Source organism: Oryza glaberrima, chromosome 5 (assembly GCF_000147395.1).
Source record: "Oryza glaberrima chromosome 5, OglaRS2, whole genome shotgun sequence".
Taxonomy (NCBI): domain Eukaryota; kingdom Viridiplantae; phylum Streptophyta; class Magnoliopsida; order Poales; family Poaceae; genus Oryza; species Oryza glaberrima.
Window position 1 is genome coordinate 14,702,995 of NC_068330.1, and position 23,268 is coordinate 14,726,262.

The 23,268-nt window shown below is 48.3% G+C and overlaps 2 protein-coding genes across 2 annotated transcripts; both read left to right on the forward strand.

The window, feature by feature from the left end:
• The first annotated feature begins 6,375 nt into the window (after nt 1-6,375).
• On the forward strand, nt 6,376-9,458 carry LOC127773013 (pectinesterase-like). Its single transcript, XM_052299025.1, has 2 exons — nt 6,376-7,447; nt 8,583-9,458. The coding sequence occupies exons 1-2, from the start codon at nt 6,421-6,423 to the stop codon at nt 9,302-9,304; spliced, it is 1,749 nt and encodes a 582-aa protein (XP_052154985.1). The 5' UTR covers nt 6,376-6,420; the 3' UTR covers nt 9,305-9,458.
• A 7,746-nt stretch (nt 9,459-17,204) lies between these two features.
• On the forward strand, nt 17,205-18,621 carry LOC127772878 (ethylene-responsive transcription factor ERF071-like). Its single transcript, XM_052298864.1, has 2 exons — nt 17,205-17,535; nt 17,735-18,621. The coding sequence occupies exons 1-2, from the start codon at nt 17,430-17,432 to the stop codon at nt 18,214-18,216; spliced, it is 588 nt and encodes a 195-aa protein (XP_052154824.1). The 5' UTR covers nt 17,205-17,429; the 3' UTR covers nt 18,217-18,621.
• Nucleotides 18,622-23,268: the final 4,647 nt, after the last annotated feature.

The window sequence follows — 23,268 nt, forward strand, 5'->3', positions numbered from 1 at the left end:
GCGAAGCCTGGTCCTCACGGGGGCAATGGTCTTTGGTGATTACTTCCGCCGCCGCATCGCACCTCTCCAGGAACGATCCCGTGGCGCGTGGGAATACACTGGTCCCAACGACCCCATGCGCACGCATGTGGGCGAGCGCTGGGACTGGGGAGAGGAGGACGCGAAGATGGTGATCCGGTGGGTGCTGGGCCTGGACTTCGCCGAGCAAACACTAATCCCAGATGGCATCCTCCCCCTCTGCTGCGACCGCGACCGGGAGAGCATCTTGGCCGTGATGTCGGTTGTCGGCGCCGGTAGGAGCCGGCCCAGCCGAGACGGCACCAGCGGTAGCGCCGTCGGCGCAGGTGGCTGCGACGCGACCGTGGGCGGGAGCCGGACAAGCGGTCCAGGCGGTGGTGGCGGCTTAAGGGCGCCCGGCCCGAGCCGCGGACCCGGAGACGACTCGGCCGGCGACCCAAAGGAGAAGCGGAAGGTGCCCGAATCTCGACTGCCCTCTCCCCCGCGTGGAGGCGCCGAGCGCGCGACATCGTCCGCCAGCGGGCCACAAGTGACCTATCGGGCCCGAGGCCGAACGGAAGAAGAAACGGTTCCGGAAGATAGGGCAAACGGAGCCATGTCGAAGGAACTTCATCGAGCCCCCGAAGTGGACCTTCAACCGCCCTCCCGCAGGTACGATTGCTGGCAACCACTTCGGTGCTCTTACCCAGCTCGGCCTCTTGTTCCCTCCTTTTCTTTTTCTTTCGTTAACGCGATCTGGGTTCTCTTGTAGCGAGATTCCTTCTCAGGGAGTCTCAGGGTCGGATCCCTCACGGGGGACGAAATCCGAACGATCGGAGCAGTCCGGGCCCGGCCAATCCAGGGCCGCGGGGTCTTCGTAGCCTCGCGGTGGGACCCACAGGACACATACCGGGCCCGATCCCGAGCGACCCTCAGCCGGGACTCGACCTGCTGCGGGCGACGGTAGCGGCGACGTCCCTCCCGGGGGCGGCTCCGAGACCAGGGTCCATGCGGAGCGCCACCCGAGATCAGGGGGTGAGGGAGGTCACAGCTCGGGAGCCGAAACCAGAGGTGGTCCTAAGCCCAAGGTTGAGGTCGAGGCTGGGGGCGGTCCCGAGCCCGAGGTCGAGGTCGAGGCTAGGGGCGGTCCCGAGCCCGAGGCCGAGGCCGAATCTACTCGAGGACCCAAAGCGGGGGGCGAGAGAGACAGCCGCTCCCCCTTGCGCTTGGTGCGCCTTTGGGGCTGGTCTCGCAGAAGGGGGGCCGAGAGCAGCCAGCCCCCAGTCTCACGGGGGATCCAGCAGTACCCCGTCGTCCCGGGGCCGGACCGCGGCTTTTTCTTCCCCGACTCAGGTGAGTATGGAGCCACTTCTGCAGGTGCTCGCCGCCGCCGACTCCACTGTCCGGGAGGGGCTCAACGCCCAAGTCCAAGCCCTGGCGGAAGAGCGAACGGCTCTGGACGCAGAGTGGGCACAGCACGCTGCGGACCGCGCGCGAGTTGACGAGGGGCGTCGCGCCGTGGACAACATGGTGAGGGTAGGGCGCAAAATGCGCCAGACCCAACTAGCCGAAATCCAGGCGCGCGAGGAGGCACTGGACTTCGTCATGCGGGAGACGGAGGAGGAACGGCAGGCGGCGTTGATCGCCTCGAGCGTCCTGGATGAAGCGCTGGGCGACATCCGCCTCCAGTACGAGGCTTATGCCGAGGACTTGGCGAAGAGGATCAGGGACGCTCGCAGCATTCTCGACGCAGCCGCTACCCACGAGCGGCGAGCATCGGAGGCCGACGCCTCGCTGCGGGCCCGGACGGCGGCACTCGAGGCTGAACACAGGGCCTTGGATGATCGTGCCCGCTCCGCACAGGAGTTTGAAGCCACGATCCATCGGCGGATCGAGGTCCTCGACCGGAGCCAGCGCGAACAAAACGCGCGCGGCCAGGAACAAGCGCAGCGGGCCTAGGAGCTGGAGGAGCGAGCGCGCCTGTTAGATCAGCGGGAGTCCACCTTGGCCGCCCACGAGAGAACGGTGGCGGAGGTGGAGGCCTCCCTTCGCCTTCGCGAAGAGGCCGCAACCGAGCGTGACCGGATCACCCTTGCTGCGAAAGCTTCCGCGGACCGCCGCGCGGAAGAGCTACGGCTGTGGGAAGAGGCATGCCGGGAGCGGGACGCCGCACTCGCCAAGCGCGAAGCCGAGGTGAACCGCCGCGAGGTAGCCTTGCACCGGCTGGGTGAGCAACTCGCGAAACGCGAGGAGGCTGTTGCCGGGCGCGAGGCCCGGCATCTGGAGAGCGCTCGCGCCGAGCGTGCGGCAATAGCGGCGAAGGCTTCCGAGCTGGAGGCCCGGGAGAAGGACTTGGCAGCAGGCGGGCCGCCCGGCGGCGCGGGGTTGGCGAGCCAGCTCGCCATGGCTCAGAATACCCTCGCTGACTTGGAGCACCTGGTGCAAGATCAGGCTGGGGAGATCACGGGCCTCCGCCTCTCCAACGAGATCGGGCCCGGGCAACTCTCCGACGCCGTCGACCGGCTGGAGCGCGCGGGGCGCCGAGTCGGCGTCTCTGTGCGCCGGGATAGCAAACTTCCGCCCACACAGCCAGCACTCGCGCTTCGGCTGGACGGGCTGGCGGCGGATCTGGAGAGGCTAGAGGAGGAGGTCGGCAAGACCATAAAGTCGTCGTCAGCTTCTTTGGCCCGGGCTGCGGTGGAGCTGGTCCTCGCGAGCCACCAAGCGCGCGACCCCGACTTCGTCCCATGGCGCACGCTCGAAGATTTCCCCCGGGGACCGAGGCAAAGGCCCGGGAGCAAGTCCGGGAGGCGGCCGACACGATTGTCTCGATCTTCGAGGGGTCGGCCCCCCGGTTCACCTTCGGGCTCGCCTCGGACGAGGAGAGCGGAAGTGGGGGTGACGACAATGACGTGGGCGACGAAAACTGGGACGACGTCGTCAGCGGCGTCGGCCTCGGGGGGCCCGGGCACTCTGTGACCACTCGCGCTTTCAATTCCCTTTTGTTGTGTGCCCGTAGCAGGCACTTCTTGTATTTAGGCCATCGTGCCATCCTGTCTTGCTCTGCAACTGAAACTTCCTTTGTCCCTTTTACTCTTTTGCCTTTTTCATTCGATGTCTGTGACATAGAGAGAAGAAAAAACCAGAGCAAAAGGGTATAATTAATTTGCCTGTGATCGAAATGCCATTTTGACCCCATCCCCTACCTGGCGCGCCAGCTGTCGAGGGAAGATCCTCGATAGCGGGGAGTCGTGAGACCCCCCCTTTCGTGAGTTCGGCCAGGGGCAGAGGCTCGCCTCTTGGAAATCACGCGTTCGCCCCTAAGACTGCCGGCTAGCTTGCACACAGTCGGATTATATAGGTTCGGGCCGCTATGGAGCGTAACACCCTACTCCTGTGTTTGGGATTATGGATGAGTTTTACAAAGGTTCCTTTGCTCTGGAGAGCGTTCTCGCTTTCCTTCTCCTAGAGCTCAGGTTTTCTGAGAGTCGTCCCCTTATCTCGGTGGGCAAGGTCCTCCTTTTATAGCTCAAGGGGATACCATATGCACCGCCTCTACCTACCCTTCCATGGGAGGGGGACCCCACTCCATTTTGACTGGGCCTCGATCCGTGCCTTCCCCCAGAAGCTAAGCAGCAACCGGGCCTTGAGTGGGTCCCAGCGTCGTCCCCCGCCTGACACGGGGGACAGCCCTGTCATTCCCTCATAAATGAGTGAAGACTTGTGGCAGCCCTCCTTCGAGTGACGCTCCGATGTGACAAATCACACCTACCCCCACTCCGCCGGAGACAGAGGCGACGTGGGGGCACGGCCGCCCGTTCAATCGGACGTGACCGGCAACAGGCCGGTCACAGACTGGTCACATCCGATTGACAGGGGTCAGTTAGGCGCACCGCACGTCTGCCCTTACCGCATTAAATGTAGTGAGGGACAGTTAGGGCACTGCATATTTATGGCTGTCCAGCCTGGGTCCCCCTCTCACACTCTCCCCCTGCCACGTGGCAGCCGGGCGTGGGCCTGGGGGGAAGCAGCGGAAGAGCCCGTGGGGGTGACGTCGCGCCCCGAGCCCCCCCCCCCCTCCCCCGGCCGCCTTCGCGACTCGTGAGGTGCGTGAGTGGGGCCAGCTTGCAGAGCCACGCGGCTGGACGGGAAGGTAACTCTCCTTTACTTCACATACCCCCGGGCCCATATCTCCGACAAGTACAAAGGGAGTATGTATCACTACTAGTCATCCATGGATGCACCCATTAATTCAATCTCTCTACAAGCTACACACACATCTCCCGCCCACTTGCATGCATATATACATGCACGAATGATTTAACCTTAATAATTACTTCCACACGTTTTCTCGCGGAAATGCTTGTTATCGATCATCCAGCGGAGAATAGAAAATCGGACGCCGACGCTTGTAGAAATAATTTTCCCTCTCTTCATTCTCCTTCCCATGCATCTACTACATGCTTTATGCTATAGACTTTATGCATGCATGGGACTTTATTTATAAGCTTTAAATATCTTTTTCTTCAAAACTGTTTATCCGATTGTATCATTGTATTTGTTGTAATTAAATCTTTACAACATGATCTCAGTTGATTGTGTTCTGACGAAATATATATATATATATATATATATATATATATATGTATATATATATATATATATATATATGTTTTAGTCTGTTAAAATTTAATGTTTCACGTGTGAGAAATAAATGTTTCAGTTGGAATTTGACTATGTTGCACATTTTGTGTTCTATGTTGCAATTGAGTTTTTTAAGTGTCGCACATGGTGCTATTTGGGTGATTTAATAAATATTTTTTTATGTTTCACTAGTTTATTTACAAATGTTGCATGTGGTGTCATTTGGATGTTTCAAATATAGTATGATGTTTCACTAATTCATTTGTAATTGTTGCACGCGGTGTTGTTTGAATGTTTCATTAATTATTTTCTAATGTTTCATTAATTACACTTCGTTGTTTCATGTATAATATAGAAATGTTTCAATAAAGAATATAATTATATTTATTTTTTTATTATAAACATAATCAAGTGAGATCTTATTGCGAAGATTTAATTGTAACGAATATGATAGTGAAATCAAATTGTCGATAAGATAAGTAATTTAGAATAAAAAATAATTTAAAGTTTTACTTAAAAATATTGCTAAGAGAGATAGAGGCTTGTACTATGGTATAGGAGCTCATAGGCATTCATCAGTTGTCAGAGAATAGCTCAGACCATTTCTTTTGCAACGTGTAGCATGCGTGCCATGCAGCCTAGGAGACGTTAGACATGCATCCAATATTTCGTAAAATATCGTACGTCCGATCCGTAGCTCTTTCCGTTTTCTTGAGACGCAAAAAAGCTCTCGACCTTCCGTTCTCCGATCTGCTTATCCTTTATTGTTGAAATTTCCATGAAGTCCCTCACACGAGTCCGCAGCCAATAAAACGGCCACTTCACTCCCTGTATATATATTTTTTTAAAAAAAAACATGGTACATTCACATTCACCCTGCAAATAAAATATACACAAGTATGTTGTAGTTATACTTTTATAAATATGATATCGATAGATTGACTCGGTATATATTTAAATTGACGAAGTTATTATAGATGTCTTGTTGTGGATGACCATACCATTTGATGCTAGCACATAGTCAAGGAGGACATTGTCGAAGATATTGCCACATTAATGGCCTATTTGTTTTTAAGGAGTGGAATGATGAATTAATTTGCCACTCTATTCTCAATGAATGATGAGTTGTTAGTTCAGTAATATGGAATGGGTTTGTCTCCATATCACGCCTCATTTCTCAAGAGTACATGCTAAGTTCTTGGCTGAAGAATGGAGTTATTTGTCAAATTTTTTAGATGAACCCATGACAGATCAACCATTCTAGATGCATGTTTTGAAAAGATCAGCACAAAAATGACGAGATAGCTAGATAAGCAGAATTAAAATAAGGTCAACGACCCTAGCACTTTTACTTTGACCAAAAGCACAAAAGAACAACACAAACACCCCACATTTTAATTTGGATCCGACCAAACCAACCCAAAACCTCATCAATTCCCCATCATGCATTAATTCGGTCTCTCTGTCGAAGCCAGCTCGAGTGCATGCATATGCTTGACCTACACGCCTACACCCACATTTCCCGTCCACTTGCATGCATGCCATGAAATGATTTATCCTTATTTATTTCCACGCGTTTTTTCGAGACGTACGCAAAAAGCGCTAGCTCTTGTTGCCCCCAGCTTTAATTTGTACTCGAAATTACCATGAAGCCCCTCCCGTTCTGCTGCTCTGATCTCGCGCCTATAAAATGGCCACTTCACTTCTCCTCTCGATCACTCACCCACATCACACGCTGCGACGACAGCATTGCGAGCTATAGCTAAGCTAGTAGCTGCAATGGCGGTTCGCTACGAGAAGAAGGCGATGTGCGCGCTGCTGCTCTCGCTGATCATGGTGGCGCTCTCGGTGGCCGCCGCCGGCGACGGCGACGCGCCGCCGTCCGCGCCGGTGTCGCCGACGACGGCTTGCAACGACACGACGGACCCCAGCTTCTGCCGGACCGTGCTGCCGCCGGGCGGGTCCAGCGACCTCTACACCTACGGCCGCTTCTCGGTGGCCCGGTCGCTGGACTCCGCCCGGAGGTTCGCCGGCCTCGTCGGCCGCTACCTCGCCCGCCACCGCGGCCTGTCGCCGGCGGCCGTCGGCGCGCTGCGCGACTGCCAGCTCATGTCGGAGCTCAACGTCGACTTCCTCTCCGCCGCCGGCGCCACGCTGAGGAGCGCCGCCGACGCGCTGCCCGACCCGCAGGCCGACGACGTGCACACGCTGCTGTCGGCGATCCTCACCAACCAGCAGACCTGCCTCGACGGCCTCCAGGCCGCGTCGTCGTCGTGGTCGGAGCGCGGCGGCGGCGGCCTCGCCGCGCCCATCGCCAACGGCACCAAGCTCTACAGCCTCTCGCTCTCCCTCTTCACCAGGGCGTGGGTGCCCACGGCGAAGGGGTCCAAGCACCACGGCGGCGGCAAGAAGCCTCACCACGGCCACGGCAAGAAGCAGCCGCCGGCGGCGGCGGCGAGCATGAGGAGGGGGCTGTTCGACGCGGCCGACGGCGAGATGGCGCGGCGGGTGGCGATGGAGGGGCCGGAGGCGACGGTGGCGGTGAACGGGGTGGTGACGGTGGACCAGGGCGGCGGCGGGAACTACACGACGGTGGGTGACGCGGTGGCGGCGGCGCCGAGCAACCTGGACGGCAGCACGGGGCACTACGTGATCTATGTGGCGGGCGGCGTGTACGAGGAGAACGTGGTGGTGCCCAAGCACAAGAGGTACATCATGATGGTCGGCGACGGCGTCGGCCAGACGGTCATCACCGGCAACCGGAGCGTCGTCGATGGCTGGACCACTTTTAACTCCGCCACCTTCGGTGAGCAATACACCACCTCCTGACGCGGCTGTCTTTTCATGTAACCGTTGATCACTCATCTTATCTAAAAATTTAGTATAAATATATAAAAGTATAGGTTAAGATTATAATTTTTTACAATAGAATAAATCACAACAAAATAAATGGTACTTATATATTTTTTTAATAAAACGAATGGCGAAACGTCACGTGAAATTTAACGGCGTCATACGTTAAAAAAAATTGGGGTATGCTACAAGTTTTGGCACGAATATGTCAATTAATTGTTTTTCAAATTTTGAGACGTTCGAATTCTATTAGGATAAATTTTTGAAGAAGTGGAAGAGGCTAGATAGCAATTACTCTGGTGCCATTAGTGAGCTTTGCACTTTCACTAAAGGACAAATGAAATTGGAGCGTGAGACTAGCTAGGCAGGCAGCAGAGCATGATATATATAATGCTCTCATCGGCGCATATATGCATACATATGCATGGATTAGGGAGGATGTAACCAAGAAAACGTCGCTTTTAATTACTTGGCCCCATGCAACACTACAGGAGAATGCGTTCCACGATCCATTCCCGATCTATGGATGATAATTTGTGGTCTCATCAAATCATCATGCGCCATATCTCTCGCATTATATGTTGCCCTAGTTTTATTTATATTTGACACACGTAATAGTACTCCGCCATTTAAAATATAATATTTTTAGACTTCAACGTTATCTTCGAGATACTACTTTAACCAATACTACATCTCTCTCAAAATACAACAATTTTTAACTATAAATCTGCACTCACACTTGTCCAGATTCAAAACTGAAAATGTTTAAATTTTGAGAAGGGGGAGTAATATTTATAGAAAAAAGTTATTTTAAATAAAATAAGTTACGAAGTATATATTATGTAACGACGTAATCGATATTTTCAAATTTTTTGTTATATATAATAGTCAAAGTTATAAATATTTGATTTAATATTATTATTATACAAATACTTATATTTTAGGATGGATCGAGGTAGAGGGAGTAGTAGATTTGTATCATAAAAAGAAATGAAACTTAGGAATCGAGGTAGAGGGAGTAGTAGATTTGTACCATAAAAAGATCAAACTGTTGAATTGTATGCTTCTTTTTTCATACATATATATAGCTGTGGTGGGGCAAGGGTTCGTGGCGATGAACATGACGTTCCGGAACACGGCGGGGCCGTCGAAGCACCAGGCGGTGGCGCTCCGGTCCGGCGCCGACCTGTCGGCGTTCTACGGGTGCAGCTTCGAGGCGTACCAGGACACCCTCTACGCCCACTCCCTCCGCCAGTTCTACCGCCGCTGCGACGTCTACGGCACCGTCGACTACGTCTTCGGCAACGCCGCTGTCGTCTTCCAGTCCTGCGCCTTCCTCTCCCGCCTCCCGCTCCCCGGCCAGTGCAACACCGTCACGGCGCAGGGCCGATCCGACCCCAACCAGAACACCGGCACCTCCATCCAGGGCTGCTCCCTCCTCGCCGCCCCGGACCTCGCCGCCGCCGGCGACGGCGGCCGGACGCTCACCTACCTCGGCCGGCCGTGGAAGAACTTCTCCAGGACGGTGGTCATGGAGTCCTACGTCGGCGGCCTCGTCGACCCGGCCGGGTGGATGCCGTGGTCCGGCGACTTCGCGCTCGACACGCTCTTCTACGCCGAGTACAACAACTCCGGCCCCGGCGCCGACACCAGCCGCCGCGTCGCCTGGCCGGGCTACCACGTCCTCGGCGCCGGCGCCGACGCCGGCAACTTCACCGTCACCAGCATGGTGCTCGGCGACAACTGGCTGCCCCAGACCGGCGTCCCCTTCACCAGCGGCTTCCTCACTTCCGATCCACCTATTAGCTAATTCATTATTTAATTAATTATATATATGATCATCTAAACCCATCTATTAATAATTAATTAATTATAGAATGACAAACACATAATGTACTACTAGTATTCGATCGATCTCGGTGTCGGCATTATTAGTTAGTTTACTTCTTATTTATTAGTTACAATATTTGTGAGATCGAGATGACAGGTAAATTAAGCGAAATTAGTTTAAGAGATGGAGTAATAATACTATTATGTGTGCAAGAATAAGAGAGGAGTATAGTACTAGTGGAGTGGTGGTATACTGGTATTGTGTGGGTTGGTTACTTGACTTCTGCTAGTGCAGTAGCAGATCGATCGGATAAAGAGTTGTACACTTTGTACTACATGGAAAGGTATATATGGTTCTCAGCCTAACTTTGTGGTGCTTTTGTTGTTTCCAACTTTCCATCAGCATATGGACTGTGAGACACTACTGTGATTTGCACTTTAACTTTATGTCCAGTCGAAAATTAATAGCTGATGAAATCAAGTGATCAAATCATACCTAGAGATATCTAAACCAAATATATCTGCTTTAAAGCATGTTCAGAATAGTGAGCAGTAGAGATGGCAATGGGGAGCCATGACCCGATACCTGACAGATTTTTACTTTATTAGACGTTAATCATGTTTTAACTCTTATACCCATGGGTCTATTGATAACGAAAACTTTTGCGCATTGGGTACCTTGGTATGGGTATATTCTTTACCCACCCGTACCCACCAACCCGTGGGTAAAAAACCCAATAGATTGAGCCTAGAAATATGAGTAACATAAGTCCCAACAACTATTAAACCATAGTATAAAACTCCTTTCACATTTTAAGCGTTGTTCTAATCTAGTTATATGAAATTGTTATTTGATTTCTTGATTATGTAATGTGGTTGCAGTTTTTTTTTTACTCTCCTTTGAACGCGAATGTTAATAGCATTTTACATCTATTTTTCACGTGCCCTTTTGTACATCAATGCTGGCACAACTTAGGTATGAATTGGAACCTTCATGTGGATCCCATGAGCATGATTTTAGAAGCAAGGAACAATTTTACCCATCTCTTCTTCATGGAGGTTTTCGCAATCTGTTGCTGGAACATTTGGAGCAGAAGAAATGATCTCATATTCAACCATGTGCCTGTAAGCTTTAGAAAATGGAAGGCTGACTTCAAGGAAGAGTTTACTCTACATGTGCATACAGTAAAAGAAGTTGATAATACAATTTGGCAATCATGGATACAACAGCTATTTTGATCCCCTCTGTAAATCTCCTGTAAATTCTGCCCCTCTCTCTTTTGTATTCTTCTTCTGTAGTTATTTTCTCAATAAAGCGCAGTAGGAGCCTCTCCTGCTGTTATTTCCCGTCAAAAAAAAAGTTAATAGCATTGTTGCCAAAGAAAATATTGATGGTTTATAGTTCTAATATGCCTAATTACAGTACAAAACTATAAATGCTACGAGCCAATTATATGGGTATGGGTACCCATTGGGTACCCGTTACCCGCATGGGTGTGGGTATGAGGACGATTTTGTACCCGCGATAGATGTGGGTATTTAAGTAGGAATATTTAGCAGGTGCGGGTATAGTGCAAGGGAACCGATGGATATGCACCCGTTGCCATCTCTAGTGAGTAGAGAGATGCTCAAAACATTGCCTTTTTCTTGGCACTGGTTACATGAGGTGCAGCTTCCAGGGCTCTAGGTTGAAAGTACCTAGAGGTGATACCTAGCTCTCATGCTTTTTTCTCATGGCAAGAGGAAAACCTCCTTTATTTTTAGGATTCCTAGCCACATGGATCTTTAACAAGTGCCAATATTCTAGTCTTTGATCTAAAGCTTCCACATTATTCTTATTTCATCGAAGAATAACTAGCCAGGCTCTTGGATGAGGCCGAGTTTCTCTATATATGTGTAACAAACATGTAACAAACATGATAGTGAAAAGGAAAAAGTACACCGAAGGTCTCTCAACTTGTCATCGAGTTACAAAATCGTCCCCCAACCGCAAAACCAGATATACGACGTCTCTTAACTAATCAAAACTGGTCACAAATAGGTCCTTCGGTAGTTTTGACCCCGGTTTTGTCCTATGTGGCGGCTGAGTAGGCGTGGGACCCATGTAGGCCCCACATGTCAGTACACCGGCACGTTCCAGATAGGCTTCCCCATCACCTTGCGCCTCGATGCCAGCGGCGTGCTCTACCTCGTCAGCAACAATGGCAGCTACACCAAGAACTTGACGAAGGTCAGTGCAGCTCAAGCCCGCGCAGGCAGCAGCTACACGCTGTTCGTCAAGACCGGTTGAGCGGTGAGCCCAGCGCTCGGCGGCGACGGCAACCACCACCACTGCCCCAGGCAAGCAAGCACCGTTGCGCTAGTGTCGGGCTCCTGATGTTCGTCGCGCTGTGCGCCCTCCTCGCGTCGGCGCGGCTGCTCTGGTTGAACCAGAGGACGGTGCGACGGCACGTCGCGCTAGCCGACGTTGAGGCCTTGGACGACGAGGCGCCGCTCCGCTTGTACAGCTATGATGAGCTGGATCACGCGACGTACAGCTTCCGCGCCGCGTTTGGCACGGTGTTCAAGGGGACACTGCGGCACGGCGGCGAGAGGGCGGTTGCCGTGAAGTGGTTGGAGAAGCTGGTGGAGGACGGCGAGTGGGAGTTCCAGAGAGAGGTGCGCGCCATCGTGCGGAAGAGCCACTGCAACCTGGTGCGCCTGCTCAGCTGCTGCCACGAGGGCGCCAACCGCCTCCTCATCTACGAGTACATGAGCAATGGCTCCCTCGCCAACTTCCTCATCTATGACTACATGAGCAACGCTGTGCGAGAGGGGGAGAAGAAGGGGGCACGCGGCCATGGCAGCTCTCCGATGCTCCGCGTCCCCTGCCTCGAGGTAGGAGAGGACAGGGATGGCATTCTTGCGGAGGGAGCAGGCGGGGAGGAGTGGGTAGGAGGAGAGGTTGTCGGTGGAGAGGCCGAGGCGGATGTCGAAGTCGAGCCGCTCCTGGAGCACCTCGAGGGAGGAGGGGAGCTCGACGGCCTCGAGCTCGCCGGCGGGGTCGCAGACGCCGACGGATTGGAGGAAGTCGAGCGCGAGCACGCGGGAGACGAGCCGCTCCTTCCTCCCCTGGATCACGCCCCACGTCACCGACGACATCTCGTACTCCAACGACGGCACGGTCGCCTTTGTGCGCGACGGGGAGAGCGGCGCCTCCTCCTCTTCGCCGGGTTGCCACCGTGCTTCCAGACTACGGCTGCCGTCGCGGCGCTGCCCTCCTCCTCTCCCGTCTTGCCCCGGTGGCCTCCTCACCAGCCGCCGGCCGGCTTGCCCTAAGAAGAGGAGAAGAGGAGAGAGAGAGAAAGGAGGAGGGGAGAGAGATGATGTAGCATTTGACATGTGGGGCCCATGTGGGTCCCACGCTGACTCAGCCACCGCGCAGGATAAAACCGGGGTCAAAACCACCGAAGAACCTATTGTGACTGGTTTTGATTAGTTAAGGGACGCATGATATCTGGTTTTGTGTTTGGGAATGATTATGTAACTCGATGACAAGTTGAGGGACCTTCAGTTAGGGGTGGAAACAAGCCGGTTCGACTCGGCTTGCAGTGGCTCGCAACAAACTAGGCTTGGCTTGGCTCGGCTTGGTTAGGGAAATAAGCTAAAACTTGAGCTCGGCTCGGCTCGTTTTCTGGCTCGAGCCAGCTCGAGCTAGCTTGCAATCCTTTATGTTGAAACACCTCTTCATATATATTTTATAATTATTAAAAAAAGTGAAAACAAATCATCAACATGTAAAAATTAAATAAGTTTATATATTCAATTCTTCGAAATCTTAATGATAAATTTCAAGTTGACAAATAATAACGCTATATAAAGTAAAATAATCGATATAAACACACGATAGCCTAGGCTCACGAGTCAAAACAAGTGGCTCGTGAGCTAGCTCGGCTCGGCTCATTTCAGCAACGAGCTGAAAAGGAGGCTTGGGCTTGGCTCGTTTGGCTTACGAGCCGAGCCAAGTCAACCAAGCTCGAGCCAAGGCTGAACTGAGCTCACGAAAGCCCGAGCTTTTTTCCACCCCTATCTTTGGTGTACATTTTCCTAGTGAAAAAGGTCAGATAACCCTCCATAAGACGAGCTAAATCAATTATTCACATGACCCATTTAGTCACACTATATATATTTGGGCAAAAGTCTACTGTAGATCCCTCAACTATAAGTCGAATGGATACCCTCAATCATGAAATCATGTATAAAGTACGTGTGAACCCTTAGTAAGGGTGGGGCCAGTCTACATGATTACTTTGCATGGTCAACATGTCACGTTAGCCCCAAACCACTCTATAGACCACCGATTTACGTTAGTTCTAGAAGTTGTACGACACTTTATACCTCACTTTATAGTTGAGACTGGAGAGACGCAAATGAAACACTACCTGTATTGGAGGGATGTAAGGTGGACTTTTCCTACATTTGGGGACAGTAGTAATCAGGCCTCTAGAGCAAGCATCGGACAAAATTAATTATTTGGGAAGCAACTGTTGCATTGTGGGTAGCCCATCGATTGTTGCGATATGTTTACAGATATTTGGAATTATTTTTTCTTTCTTTTCTCAAGAAGCAAAGAAGAAAACAATGCAAACTTAGGATGACGAGCTTTATTCTTTTTTTTTCAAGGTGAGATTAAAACTGTGGGTGCAGCGAACATCAGATCAAGCAATCAGCCATATATATATTAAGTTCACATTTTTTTTAATAAGGTGCATTCGAAAAATTCCTTTTTTGTTCCAAGACATCAAGAAGGTGGTCCATGCCACGAATGAGGCGTTAAAATGAAAAGGAAAAAAGAAAAGCTTTGCCCCCCTTTGTAGGAAGACGAAATGGGGCCCATTCAAGTATTTTATATAAAAAATTGTCTTGAAAATTGTATGAGCTAATAAAGGCAACTCAAGGACCCATGTGTGATTGTAAATATTGGAATTTGGAAATATTACTTTTTTACATGAGGGATATTTATGTTTTTAGGGTAGTTCTTGGACAGAAAAAAAATGCGTTTCCCTAAAAAAAAAAAAAAGAAAGGCGATACCGGATTATGTGAGAAACCGTCACCAAAACAGGCGTGAATTTTAAATTACCGTCGCCGACGGTTTTGCACGTCCAAATTTAAAACCAAGTTGTGGAGGTAATTACTAAATTGAATTCGAAACTAAACAATAGAAATCCTTGTGGGGTCTGGTCGTGACATGAAGAATATATTGGCGTGGATACCGGACGGCGCCGACGGACGAACAGAAGAAAACGCAACAACAACGAAAAAAGAAGAGTAGGAATGAGGTTGCAGCATCTATCTGAAACTATTTTACCTTTTGGGATTTGACCAAACCTGCATGTTCTGATGTTCAGGTTCAGCTGAACTAAACCTCGAATACATGCAATGCACTTCTTTTTCGTTTGGATAAATGTGTCACGTGCGCTAGTGACTGCTCACCGATCGAAACGTACGGGGCCTAGATCTCTCAATTTTGGAGGTATCCGGCCTGCATTTTAAATTTATGTTTCCAGCTTGAGTGACTTTTGCTATCCTTTTCACTGCGATTTGGCTCGTGGTGAAAATTAAATCGCTCCTTCCATTTCTAACTGGGATTTATCTCGTGGTGAATATATATTACTGTCGTTTTCTGCTAAAGATTGAAGTGGTGGCCGGTGGGTATCAATTTAGTGACCCGTTCTTTTGACTGTCGTTCAAAAGTCTTTTGCACGTGGTGAATAACTATATAACTTCAAATATTTGGACATATGTATGGAGTATTAAATATAAACGAAAAAACAACTAATTACATAAATTATATGTAAATGAGACGAATCTTTTAAGCCTAATTGTGTCATGATTGAACAATGTGGTGCTATAGAAAACAATTGTTAATGACGGATTAATTAGACTTAGTAAATTCGTATCGTAGTGTACAAGCGGATTCTGTAATTTATTTTGTTATTAGTCTATGTTTAATACTTCAAATGTGTATCCGTATATCCGATATGACACGTCAAAACTTTACATCCATGTATCTAAACACCCCCATTTGTCCTAAATATTTTCTCACCGAGGGGATTGGTTATTGTAAATTTGAAAAGAAATAATTGATCGGAACAAGAGAATTTGTCACCTAACTTTATGCTCATTTATATTTTAGAAAATGAACAAATGAGACTTAGAAAATAATTCCATAGGATGAAAACGGTAAAGTTTCATTAACCTAGTTATTCTATTATAGTAGTTTCTAAGAAAATCATTTGATCCAACTAAGCCCTTGTAGGAATTTTACAGCAATCTCATTGGAGTTAGTTAATTCCCCTAAAATTTTATTGAAACTCCTCCATTCTTATGATGCTATATATACAAATATTGAAAGAGATGAGTATTCTCTTACTTAATTTTTATTATCACCTACCGAGGACATCGATAGAATCTTGAGTATACTCTGTCCATTTCAAAATATAAATATTTTTAAGTTGTTTAGAAAAGAAAAACCTAAGATAGAACAAAAATATCCAATTTTCATTACATCTACGGTTAAATTTTAAATGCGTAGATTATCTTTCGAAGCATGTGCTGAAAATGAATAGAACCCGTGTATTGCAATTAGTTTCCCAAGATATTTACATTAAAATGAAGCTAGTGTCTAATTTTTTTCTCTAAAAATGCAAATAACTTAAAATGAAGCTAGTGTTAAACTACTAGTACTCCTAGTGATGCTAGTACAGCACTTATCACAAAGTTGATTGTAGCACGATGGATAGCCACTTTGTATGGATGCCAAAATATGCCATGCTAATTTTTTAGTTTGAGTAAATGGATGGCAGTGCCCATGTTTAATTTGTATGATTCTAAAACTTTCTTCACCATAGCATAAAGTTTGGCTCTCAATTAATATTGATCCAAACATATTAGTTAGAATTCTTCGCTACCAAATTATCGGTAGTGCCAAAATATGCCTAGGGTCGTGTTATTTAGATTTAAACTTTCAACTTTTCCGTCAGATCAAATGTTTGGAGACATGCATGGGGCATTGCACAGTTTGCATGTAAATCGCGAGACGAATGTTTTAAGACTAATCATGCCATGATTTGACAATATGGTACTACCGTAAACATTTACTAATGATGAATTAATTAGGCTTAATAGATTTGTCTCGCAGTTTACATACGGAATATGTAATTTGTTTTATTATTAATCTATATTTAATACTTTAAATGTGTTTTTTATATAAAAAAATTTGGCACACAAATTAAACACATTTTAACACTGCCAATATTTTAGCACTACCCCGAAATTTCCCTGTCCAACGCAACGAGGGGAGTTTGAAATGACAGGTACCAGAGTTGAAAAGGAGTAAAAGCAGGAAGCAGCAATACCTCTAGTACAGCCTACAGCGACCTCCGCGGCGTGGCGTCGGTAAACCCCCCGCGTAGGCGCAAACCCACGTCCACCCCACCCACCGTTTTCCCCCCTCCAAAACCAGGGCCGCACCGCCACCGCCACCGCCACCCCCCAACCCCGCCCTTTCCGCCGAGGCGTGGCGAGGCCACCCCCCACCTCGCTAGACGCTGACCCCGTTCAACGCACCCGTCCTCGCCTCCACGCCACTTGTCCCCCTCCCCGCCGCGCCATCCGCTCGCGATCCGGGCGTCCGGGCACACGCGGCGTGCGTACGCAGCCACACGGCGCGGCGCGGCATCTGCGTCGCGCTGCCGCCTTTGGTACAGCTGCTGCTGCTACAGTGTTCGAGCGCGCGACGCGAGGCAGTGGCGGTGCCGGTGGCAGGCTCCAGCACCAGCAGCAGCGGCCCATCACCACGCGGACACCCCCCCCCCCCCCTACTGCTACAGCGTCACTGCAGCTGCCACTCGCCACGCACGTGAACGTGTAGGAGTAGTCTCTCACAGCTCTCGCTTTCTCCTCTCACTTTTTAGGGAGACGAGCCAGCGACTGTGCCAATGTACTACTCCTACCCCCTCTCCTACTCCTGTTAACAAGTTGTGCTGCTATATAGAGGAACAGCCGAGCAAGTGTGTTGCTAGAAGAAAAGCCTTGTGAGTTGGTAATTGATAGTAGCAAGACAATGTGTGGGGGAGCGATCATCGCCGACTTCGTCCCGCCCGCCGGCGCCCGCCGCGCCGCCGCCTCCGACATCTCCGACAACGCCGTCCTCTCCGCTGCCGGTGCCGGTATTTCTATCTATCTACTCCTATTCGACATGAACAGATGTTTCCCATGTCCATTTCTTTGCAGTCCTCGCATGCGCAACGTGTCCACTGTTTAGATGGATGCACACGGTTTTGTAACGTTGCTGCAGAGTCCTATCCTATATATGCGTGGTTAATCTTCTAATTGGCTGTTTTCCTGGGTCGCGTCTTCTTTGTGCAGGTGACGAGTCGTTCGCGGCGGCCAAGGCGCCGGCGCCGGGGAGGAAGACGGCGTACCGCGGCATCCGGCGCCGGCCGTGGGGACGCTGGGCGGCGGAGATCCGCGACCCGAGGAAGGGCGCCCGCGTCTGGCTCGGCACCTACGCCACCGCCGAGGAGGCCGCCCGCGCCTACGACGTCGCGGCGCGCGACATCCGCGGCGCCAAGGCCAAGCTCAACTTCCCCCCGACCATCGGCGCCGCCGCCGCGCCACCGCCGCCCAAGAAGCGACGCAAAGCCGCCGCCGCGGCGAACCACCACCAGCAGGAGAGCTCAGGCTCCTCGTCGGCGTCGTCGCTGCCTCCCACCCCGCCGCCGGCCGCCGAGCACCAGCTCCGCGAGTGCATGTCCGGGCTGGAGGCGTTCTTGGGCCTCGAGGAGGAGGAGGAGGACGACGGCGGCGCCGGTGAGCCATGGGACGCCGTCGACATGATGCTCGAGTAGGCTCGCCGGGAATGGCAGCGTTGCCATGCTCATGCATCCAAGCTTATTCATGCATGCAGCAGCAAGATATACAACTTTAGTACTACTACTATGTTAATTACTACTTACTGCGTAGGTAAATGAAATAAAATGGGGTTGGTTAATTAGGGTGTTCTTCTGGGAATCCTTGGCTTTGCTAATTGCTAGTACTACTATGTACTTTGGCGTTAAGCATTGCATTGCCAGGTGATGCATGTCATGTAATCGTGGTAATTATATGGCCGTCCTCCTAGAGCTAGCTAGCAGATTAGATTTACTATATAAAGTGGTAGTAGAAATATATGTCCTCCTAGAGCTAACTAGTGTCGTAATGATTTCAGACTTCTTGGGCAACATGAGCAATAATGCATTTCGACTTCCACTTTACATCTATATACCTCTATGAACGAAATATGTAAGAAAATTAGTAATTTCTTATTTGGTCATTCGAAACAAGGATTGGGACTCCGGCTGAACTGCTGAAGACATTAGCGTTAGGTCCCATCCGATGGAAAATTTCGATTAGCACCACATCTAACCTTATGGAATATTTTGTTTGAGTCTCTCCCCTTTTATCTCTTCTCTTCTCTAGGCTCTCTTTCATTTGAAGGAGCAGACTCTCTTTGGAATTTTAGAGGATTTTATTTCTATAGAAATTTTTCCTACGTAGCCTTTGAATCGAAGAATTTTAGAGGAATAAATTTTTCCTACGTAGCCTTTGAATCAAAGAATTTTAGAGGATTTTATTCCTATAGAAATTTTTCCTACGTAGCCTTTGAATCGAAGGAATGAAATCTATAGAATGAACTTTATGCAATCCCAGAGGAAATTAACTCTACGAAATCCTATGAAATTCCATATAAGTTATAAAGGAAATTCAACATTTGGTAAAACCTTATAGAAATTATCCTTTGAGTATTTATTAATTCTTAAATTAGTGTGTTTTTTCTACGGTTCAATCAAACAATCATTTTTGTGTTTTGTATCTTTGTTTTACTCTTGTATTCCTATTATTGTATCTTTGGTTTACACTTGTATTCCTATCAGAATCATAAAAGAATCATAAGATTTTTCTATTCAACCTTATTTTCGTTGATTCAAGGTGGCCCTTAGTTCTCGTGTTTTCACGTGATTTTTTAAACAATTAATCACAATTATTCATGTCTGTTCTTTCTGTGTAAATCTTATATTTCTGCTAACATCCTACGTTGTTTCTATATTTTATCTATTTATATGATCTTTTAGATAAATTTAATAATATGTCACGCAATTTACAATGGGAAGTTGTACCGACCATGGCCTTGTTTGGAAGGCCTTGTTTGGAATGAGAAATTTAATAATACGCCACTTAATTACAATTGTTTAAGTATATTGAGTTCTCATGTTATCAAATTTCTTTTGAACCGAGGATTTTTGGAGTGTTTTTTTTTTTTGCATGCAGTGAAATACTTTTAAAACGAGGATCGATTGACGCATGCAGTTGGTACTACTTCAGTATGTGTGACTTTTCAGTTTGTCACGGTAGTTTCCTTACGTCCGTGGCCAGCTGCCGTGTGTTCTGCTTCTGCCAGCCCAAGAAATTTTTTTGATCCAGTGTGTTCACTCTGATGTCATTCCTATTCATAAATGTAAATGTTCACATTGATTTCTATTCCGGCGATTATATATGTAATCCTGCCCTCTAGAAAAGCTATATATACTCTCTTACTGTGTTCTGTATATTTGTGATACTTTGACTTCAAATATATAGATTTGTGATAGTGCTAAACCTGTAATTCTACGATGCCAACACCTTAAATCTATATCTATAGTTTTATAATAATTTAGTTAAATTTTACAGTTTTATAAAATTTATTGTAATTAATAATACCTAATTAGAAGTTCAATTATAGATATGGTCATTCGTCGTATCGCGCACAATTGCGTGCTCCAAATCCACCCCTAACTAGTTCTTAATTCAAGCTATCTTGAAATTTCGGTAATTTTGCAAACTCCTGCCCGGCAAGCACAAATCTCCCTGAAATTTTCGGGTTTTTTTCAAATACTTGTAAAGTTGATTAAATTTTATTCAAATTCAGTCAAAATATGCTAAAAGTTCAAATGATTTCGGTCCAAAAAACCAAAATAAACACGAAATTTTCAAATTTTCAGCAACCACGGAAATTGCAAACCCTGTATCTAGCAGTGCAGGAGAGCTAACTAGCTAACTACAGAATCAAGGTGTTCTAGCTACCATTCGTCTGATCCTCGCTGCTTCTCTTCCTCTACACTGGTGGAGAAATAATTTTTACTCCCGGTTAGAAACCCTCCTATATATAGTCCCGGTTTTCTAATCGGGAGTAACAATCCGAGACTAAATATCGCTATCTTTAGTCCCGGTTTAAATACCCGGGACTAAAGATCGATCTTTAATCCCGGTTGGAAGGTTTTTTTCTTTTTTTTCCATTTCTCTCTTCCTTTTCACTGTTCTTTTGTTATTTGCCCTAATCATCTCAGATCAAACATTCACAGCAAATCATTCACAACATTATCTCAGATCAAACATTCACATCACACAGCAATATAGTTCATCCAAATCATTCACAACAATGGTTCATCCCAAATTATTCACACAATAGTTCATCCCCAAATCATTTACAACAACAACACAGATCAAATCACACATTCAACACAGATCGTATCAATCAACACAGATCGAATCGTACATTAAGGGAAAAAAAGAAAAAAAATCCACTGCAGCGCTGGCCTCCACCGCCTGCCGCCGCACCGGCCGCCGCCGGGCGTGGCCCTCCGCGCGAGGCCGCCTCCCCCTTCAGATCCGGCGGCGGCCGGCTGCCTCTCCTCCGGATCCTATTGACGAAAAAATCGAACACACCGGCCTGGGAGATCTGCTTAGCTCCTGTGCAGGTCCAAAGATTAATGAGATGCGAGCGTGCCAGTCAGTTTAATCCTGCAACTGACAAGATATGCAAATAGCAGACAAAACAGCCGATCGGCTAGACAGCCGATGGAGCAATGTCAGCCGATAGCCGATGCCGATACCATTCGATAGCGATAGGGTTTAAGCAATCGGCTATATGTCCAATGTAGATAATGATATAAAGGCAATCGGCTGCTGATAATAAAATATAATAATAATATAGTCCAGTATAAACCAATCGGCTAATATTGATATGATAGAATAAGCACTGATCCGAAGGTTAAAGCATACATCGGCTGGAGATCCGATGTCATGAAATCCACAAGATTAGATTAAACAGTGAAACCTTTGTTGTCATCGGCTAAATCCAACTTATATGTATATGCAATCCTTATGAGCCGATGCAACGTCCAGATAACTCACCGGCTGAAACCCCGATGATAACCCTTATTGGCAATCAAGAAGCAGGCTAGAGATTATGGTTCTAAGCACGACTTAGTAGATCAAACTTAACTGATGTAGCACTAAGTATGAGAAGAAACATAATATCTAGACAATCAAGCCTTTGACTGAGTTTTTAGGGTGGTAGATGCCTAAGCTAATCTAATCTAGCAACACGATTTAGTCGATACCGGCAGAAACCGTAAAGCGAGAAGCAGCCGATAGAGCTAAATTGATATGCTAAGACTAGATTAACAGAGACATGATAAATAGGTAGACAAATATATCATCCAAATCAGAGCAATCCAAGAGGTCGAATGTACTGATGCAGCCTTGAACGACGCCGACGTAAACGATACAATTGCCCGGGCCGACAGAACATTGGATTTATCCCTTCGCCGGAGATCGAAGACGATGCAGCCCCGTGTCGGGTGCCAAGTTCTGCCGGAATGTAAAAAACAAAAGTAGAAAAGGTAAAAGGTGGCGATGCGCCGAATTGTATTGATCGTGAGGATAGATTACATAGACCCCGGGTGTACATATTTATACCCATGGGTTGATAAAAGTCCTTGTCGGACAAGAAAGAAACTAACCTAAAGATAAAAAGAAAATATAAAGTCCTTATCGGACACTAAACACACTTTCCTAAAGGTAAAAGGAAACTAACAAACTATTCCTAATTAATAGATAAACTGCCATGCCGCATCCTCTTTAAACTCGGTCACTTAGGGATAAGCTTTCTTTAGTAGATTGATTTCCTTAACCGAATATAGCAGGAATCCGACTATTGGCGACTTGATAACTCCCATCAGCTAATTTCGAGATGCTGCAGCCGATAATGATTCTAAGCCGATGACGTCTTTGCCGATTACCAAATTTCACTGTTAACAGATCTGCTGCCGCCCGGCTGCCGCGACGCGAGGCCGCCTCCGCCCCGTCGCGCGAGGGCCCCACCGCCGCCGCCTGGCTGGCCGCTGCGGCGCGAGGCCGCCTCCGCCTCTGCCCGGCCGCCGCCGCACGAGGGCCCCACCGACGCGCCCGGCCGCCGCCGCCGCTTGGCCACTGACGGAAGGGAGGAATAGAATGGGGAGAGGAGAAGGAGGAAGAAGAGGAAGAGATGGGAGGAGGAAGAGATAAGGAGTAGAATTTATTAACTCCTCGATCTCGCGCACTCCTCGTCCTCTCCGCCACGTATGCGTGCATGCCGATATTTTGTTCCGGTTTAGGCTACCAACCGGGACTAGAAATAGATCTTACCAACCGGCACTAAAGATAATAGGGATCTTTTTTCCCGGTTGGTGTTACCAACCAGGACTAAAAATAGATCTTTAGTCCCGGTTGAGAACACCAATCGAGACTAAAGATAAAAAAGTAGCTCTAACCTTTTGAACCGGGACTCTTTAGTCCCGGTTTTTATTGCAACCGGGACTATTGTGGATTTTGGCTGACCGACCAAAGATGGTTTCACCACCAGTGTTACTTGCTCGAGCAGAACATGCAGTTCAGCCTTTGTCAAGTTCTCCCGTCGTTTCTAGAAACAAGAGATAGAAACTTCAGGTCAGACACTCACTCAGGTCTTTTAATTCAGTCCAATGCTTAAAAAAAAACCTTACCATTTATCGGTAAAAACCGAAATTTAGGAATGCCAAAATTTTGATAAGATCAAAGATATG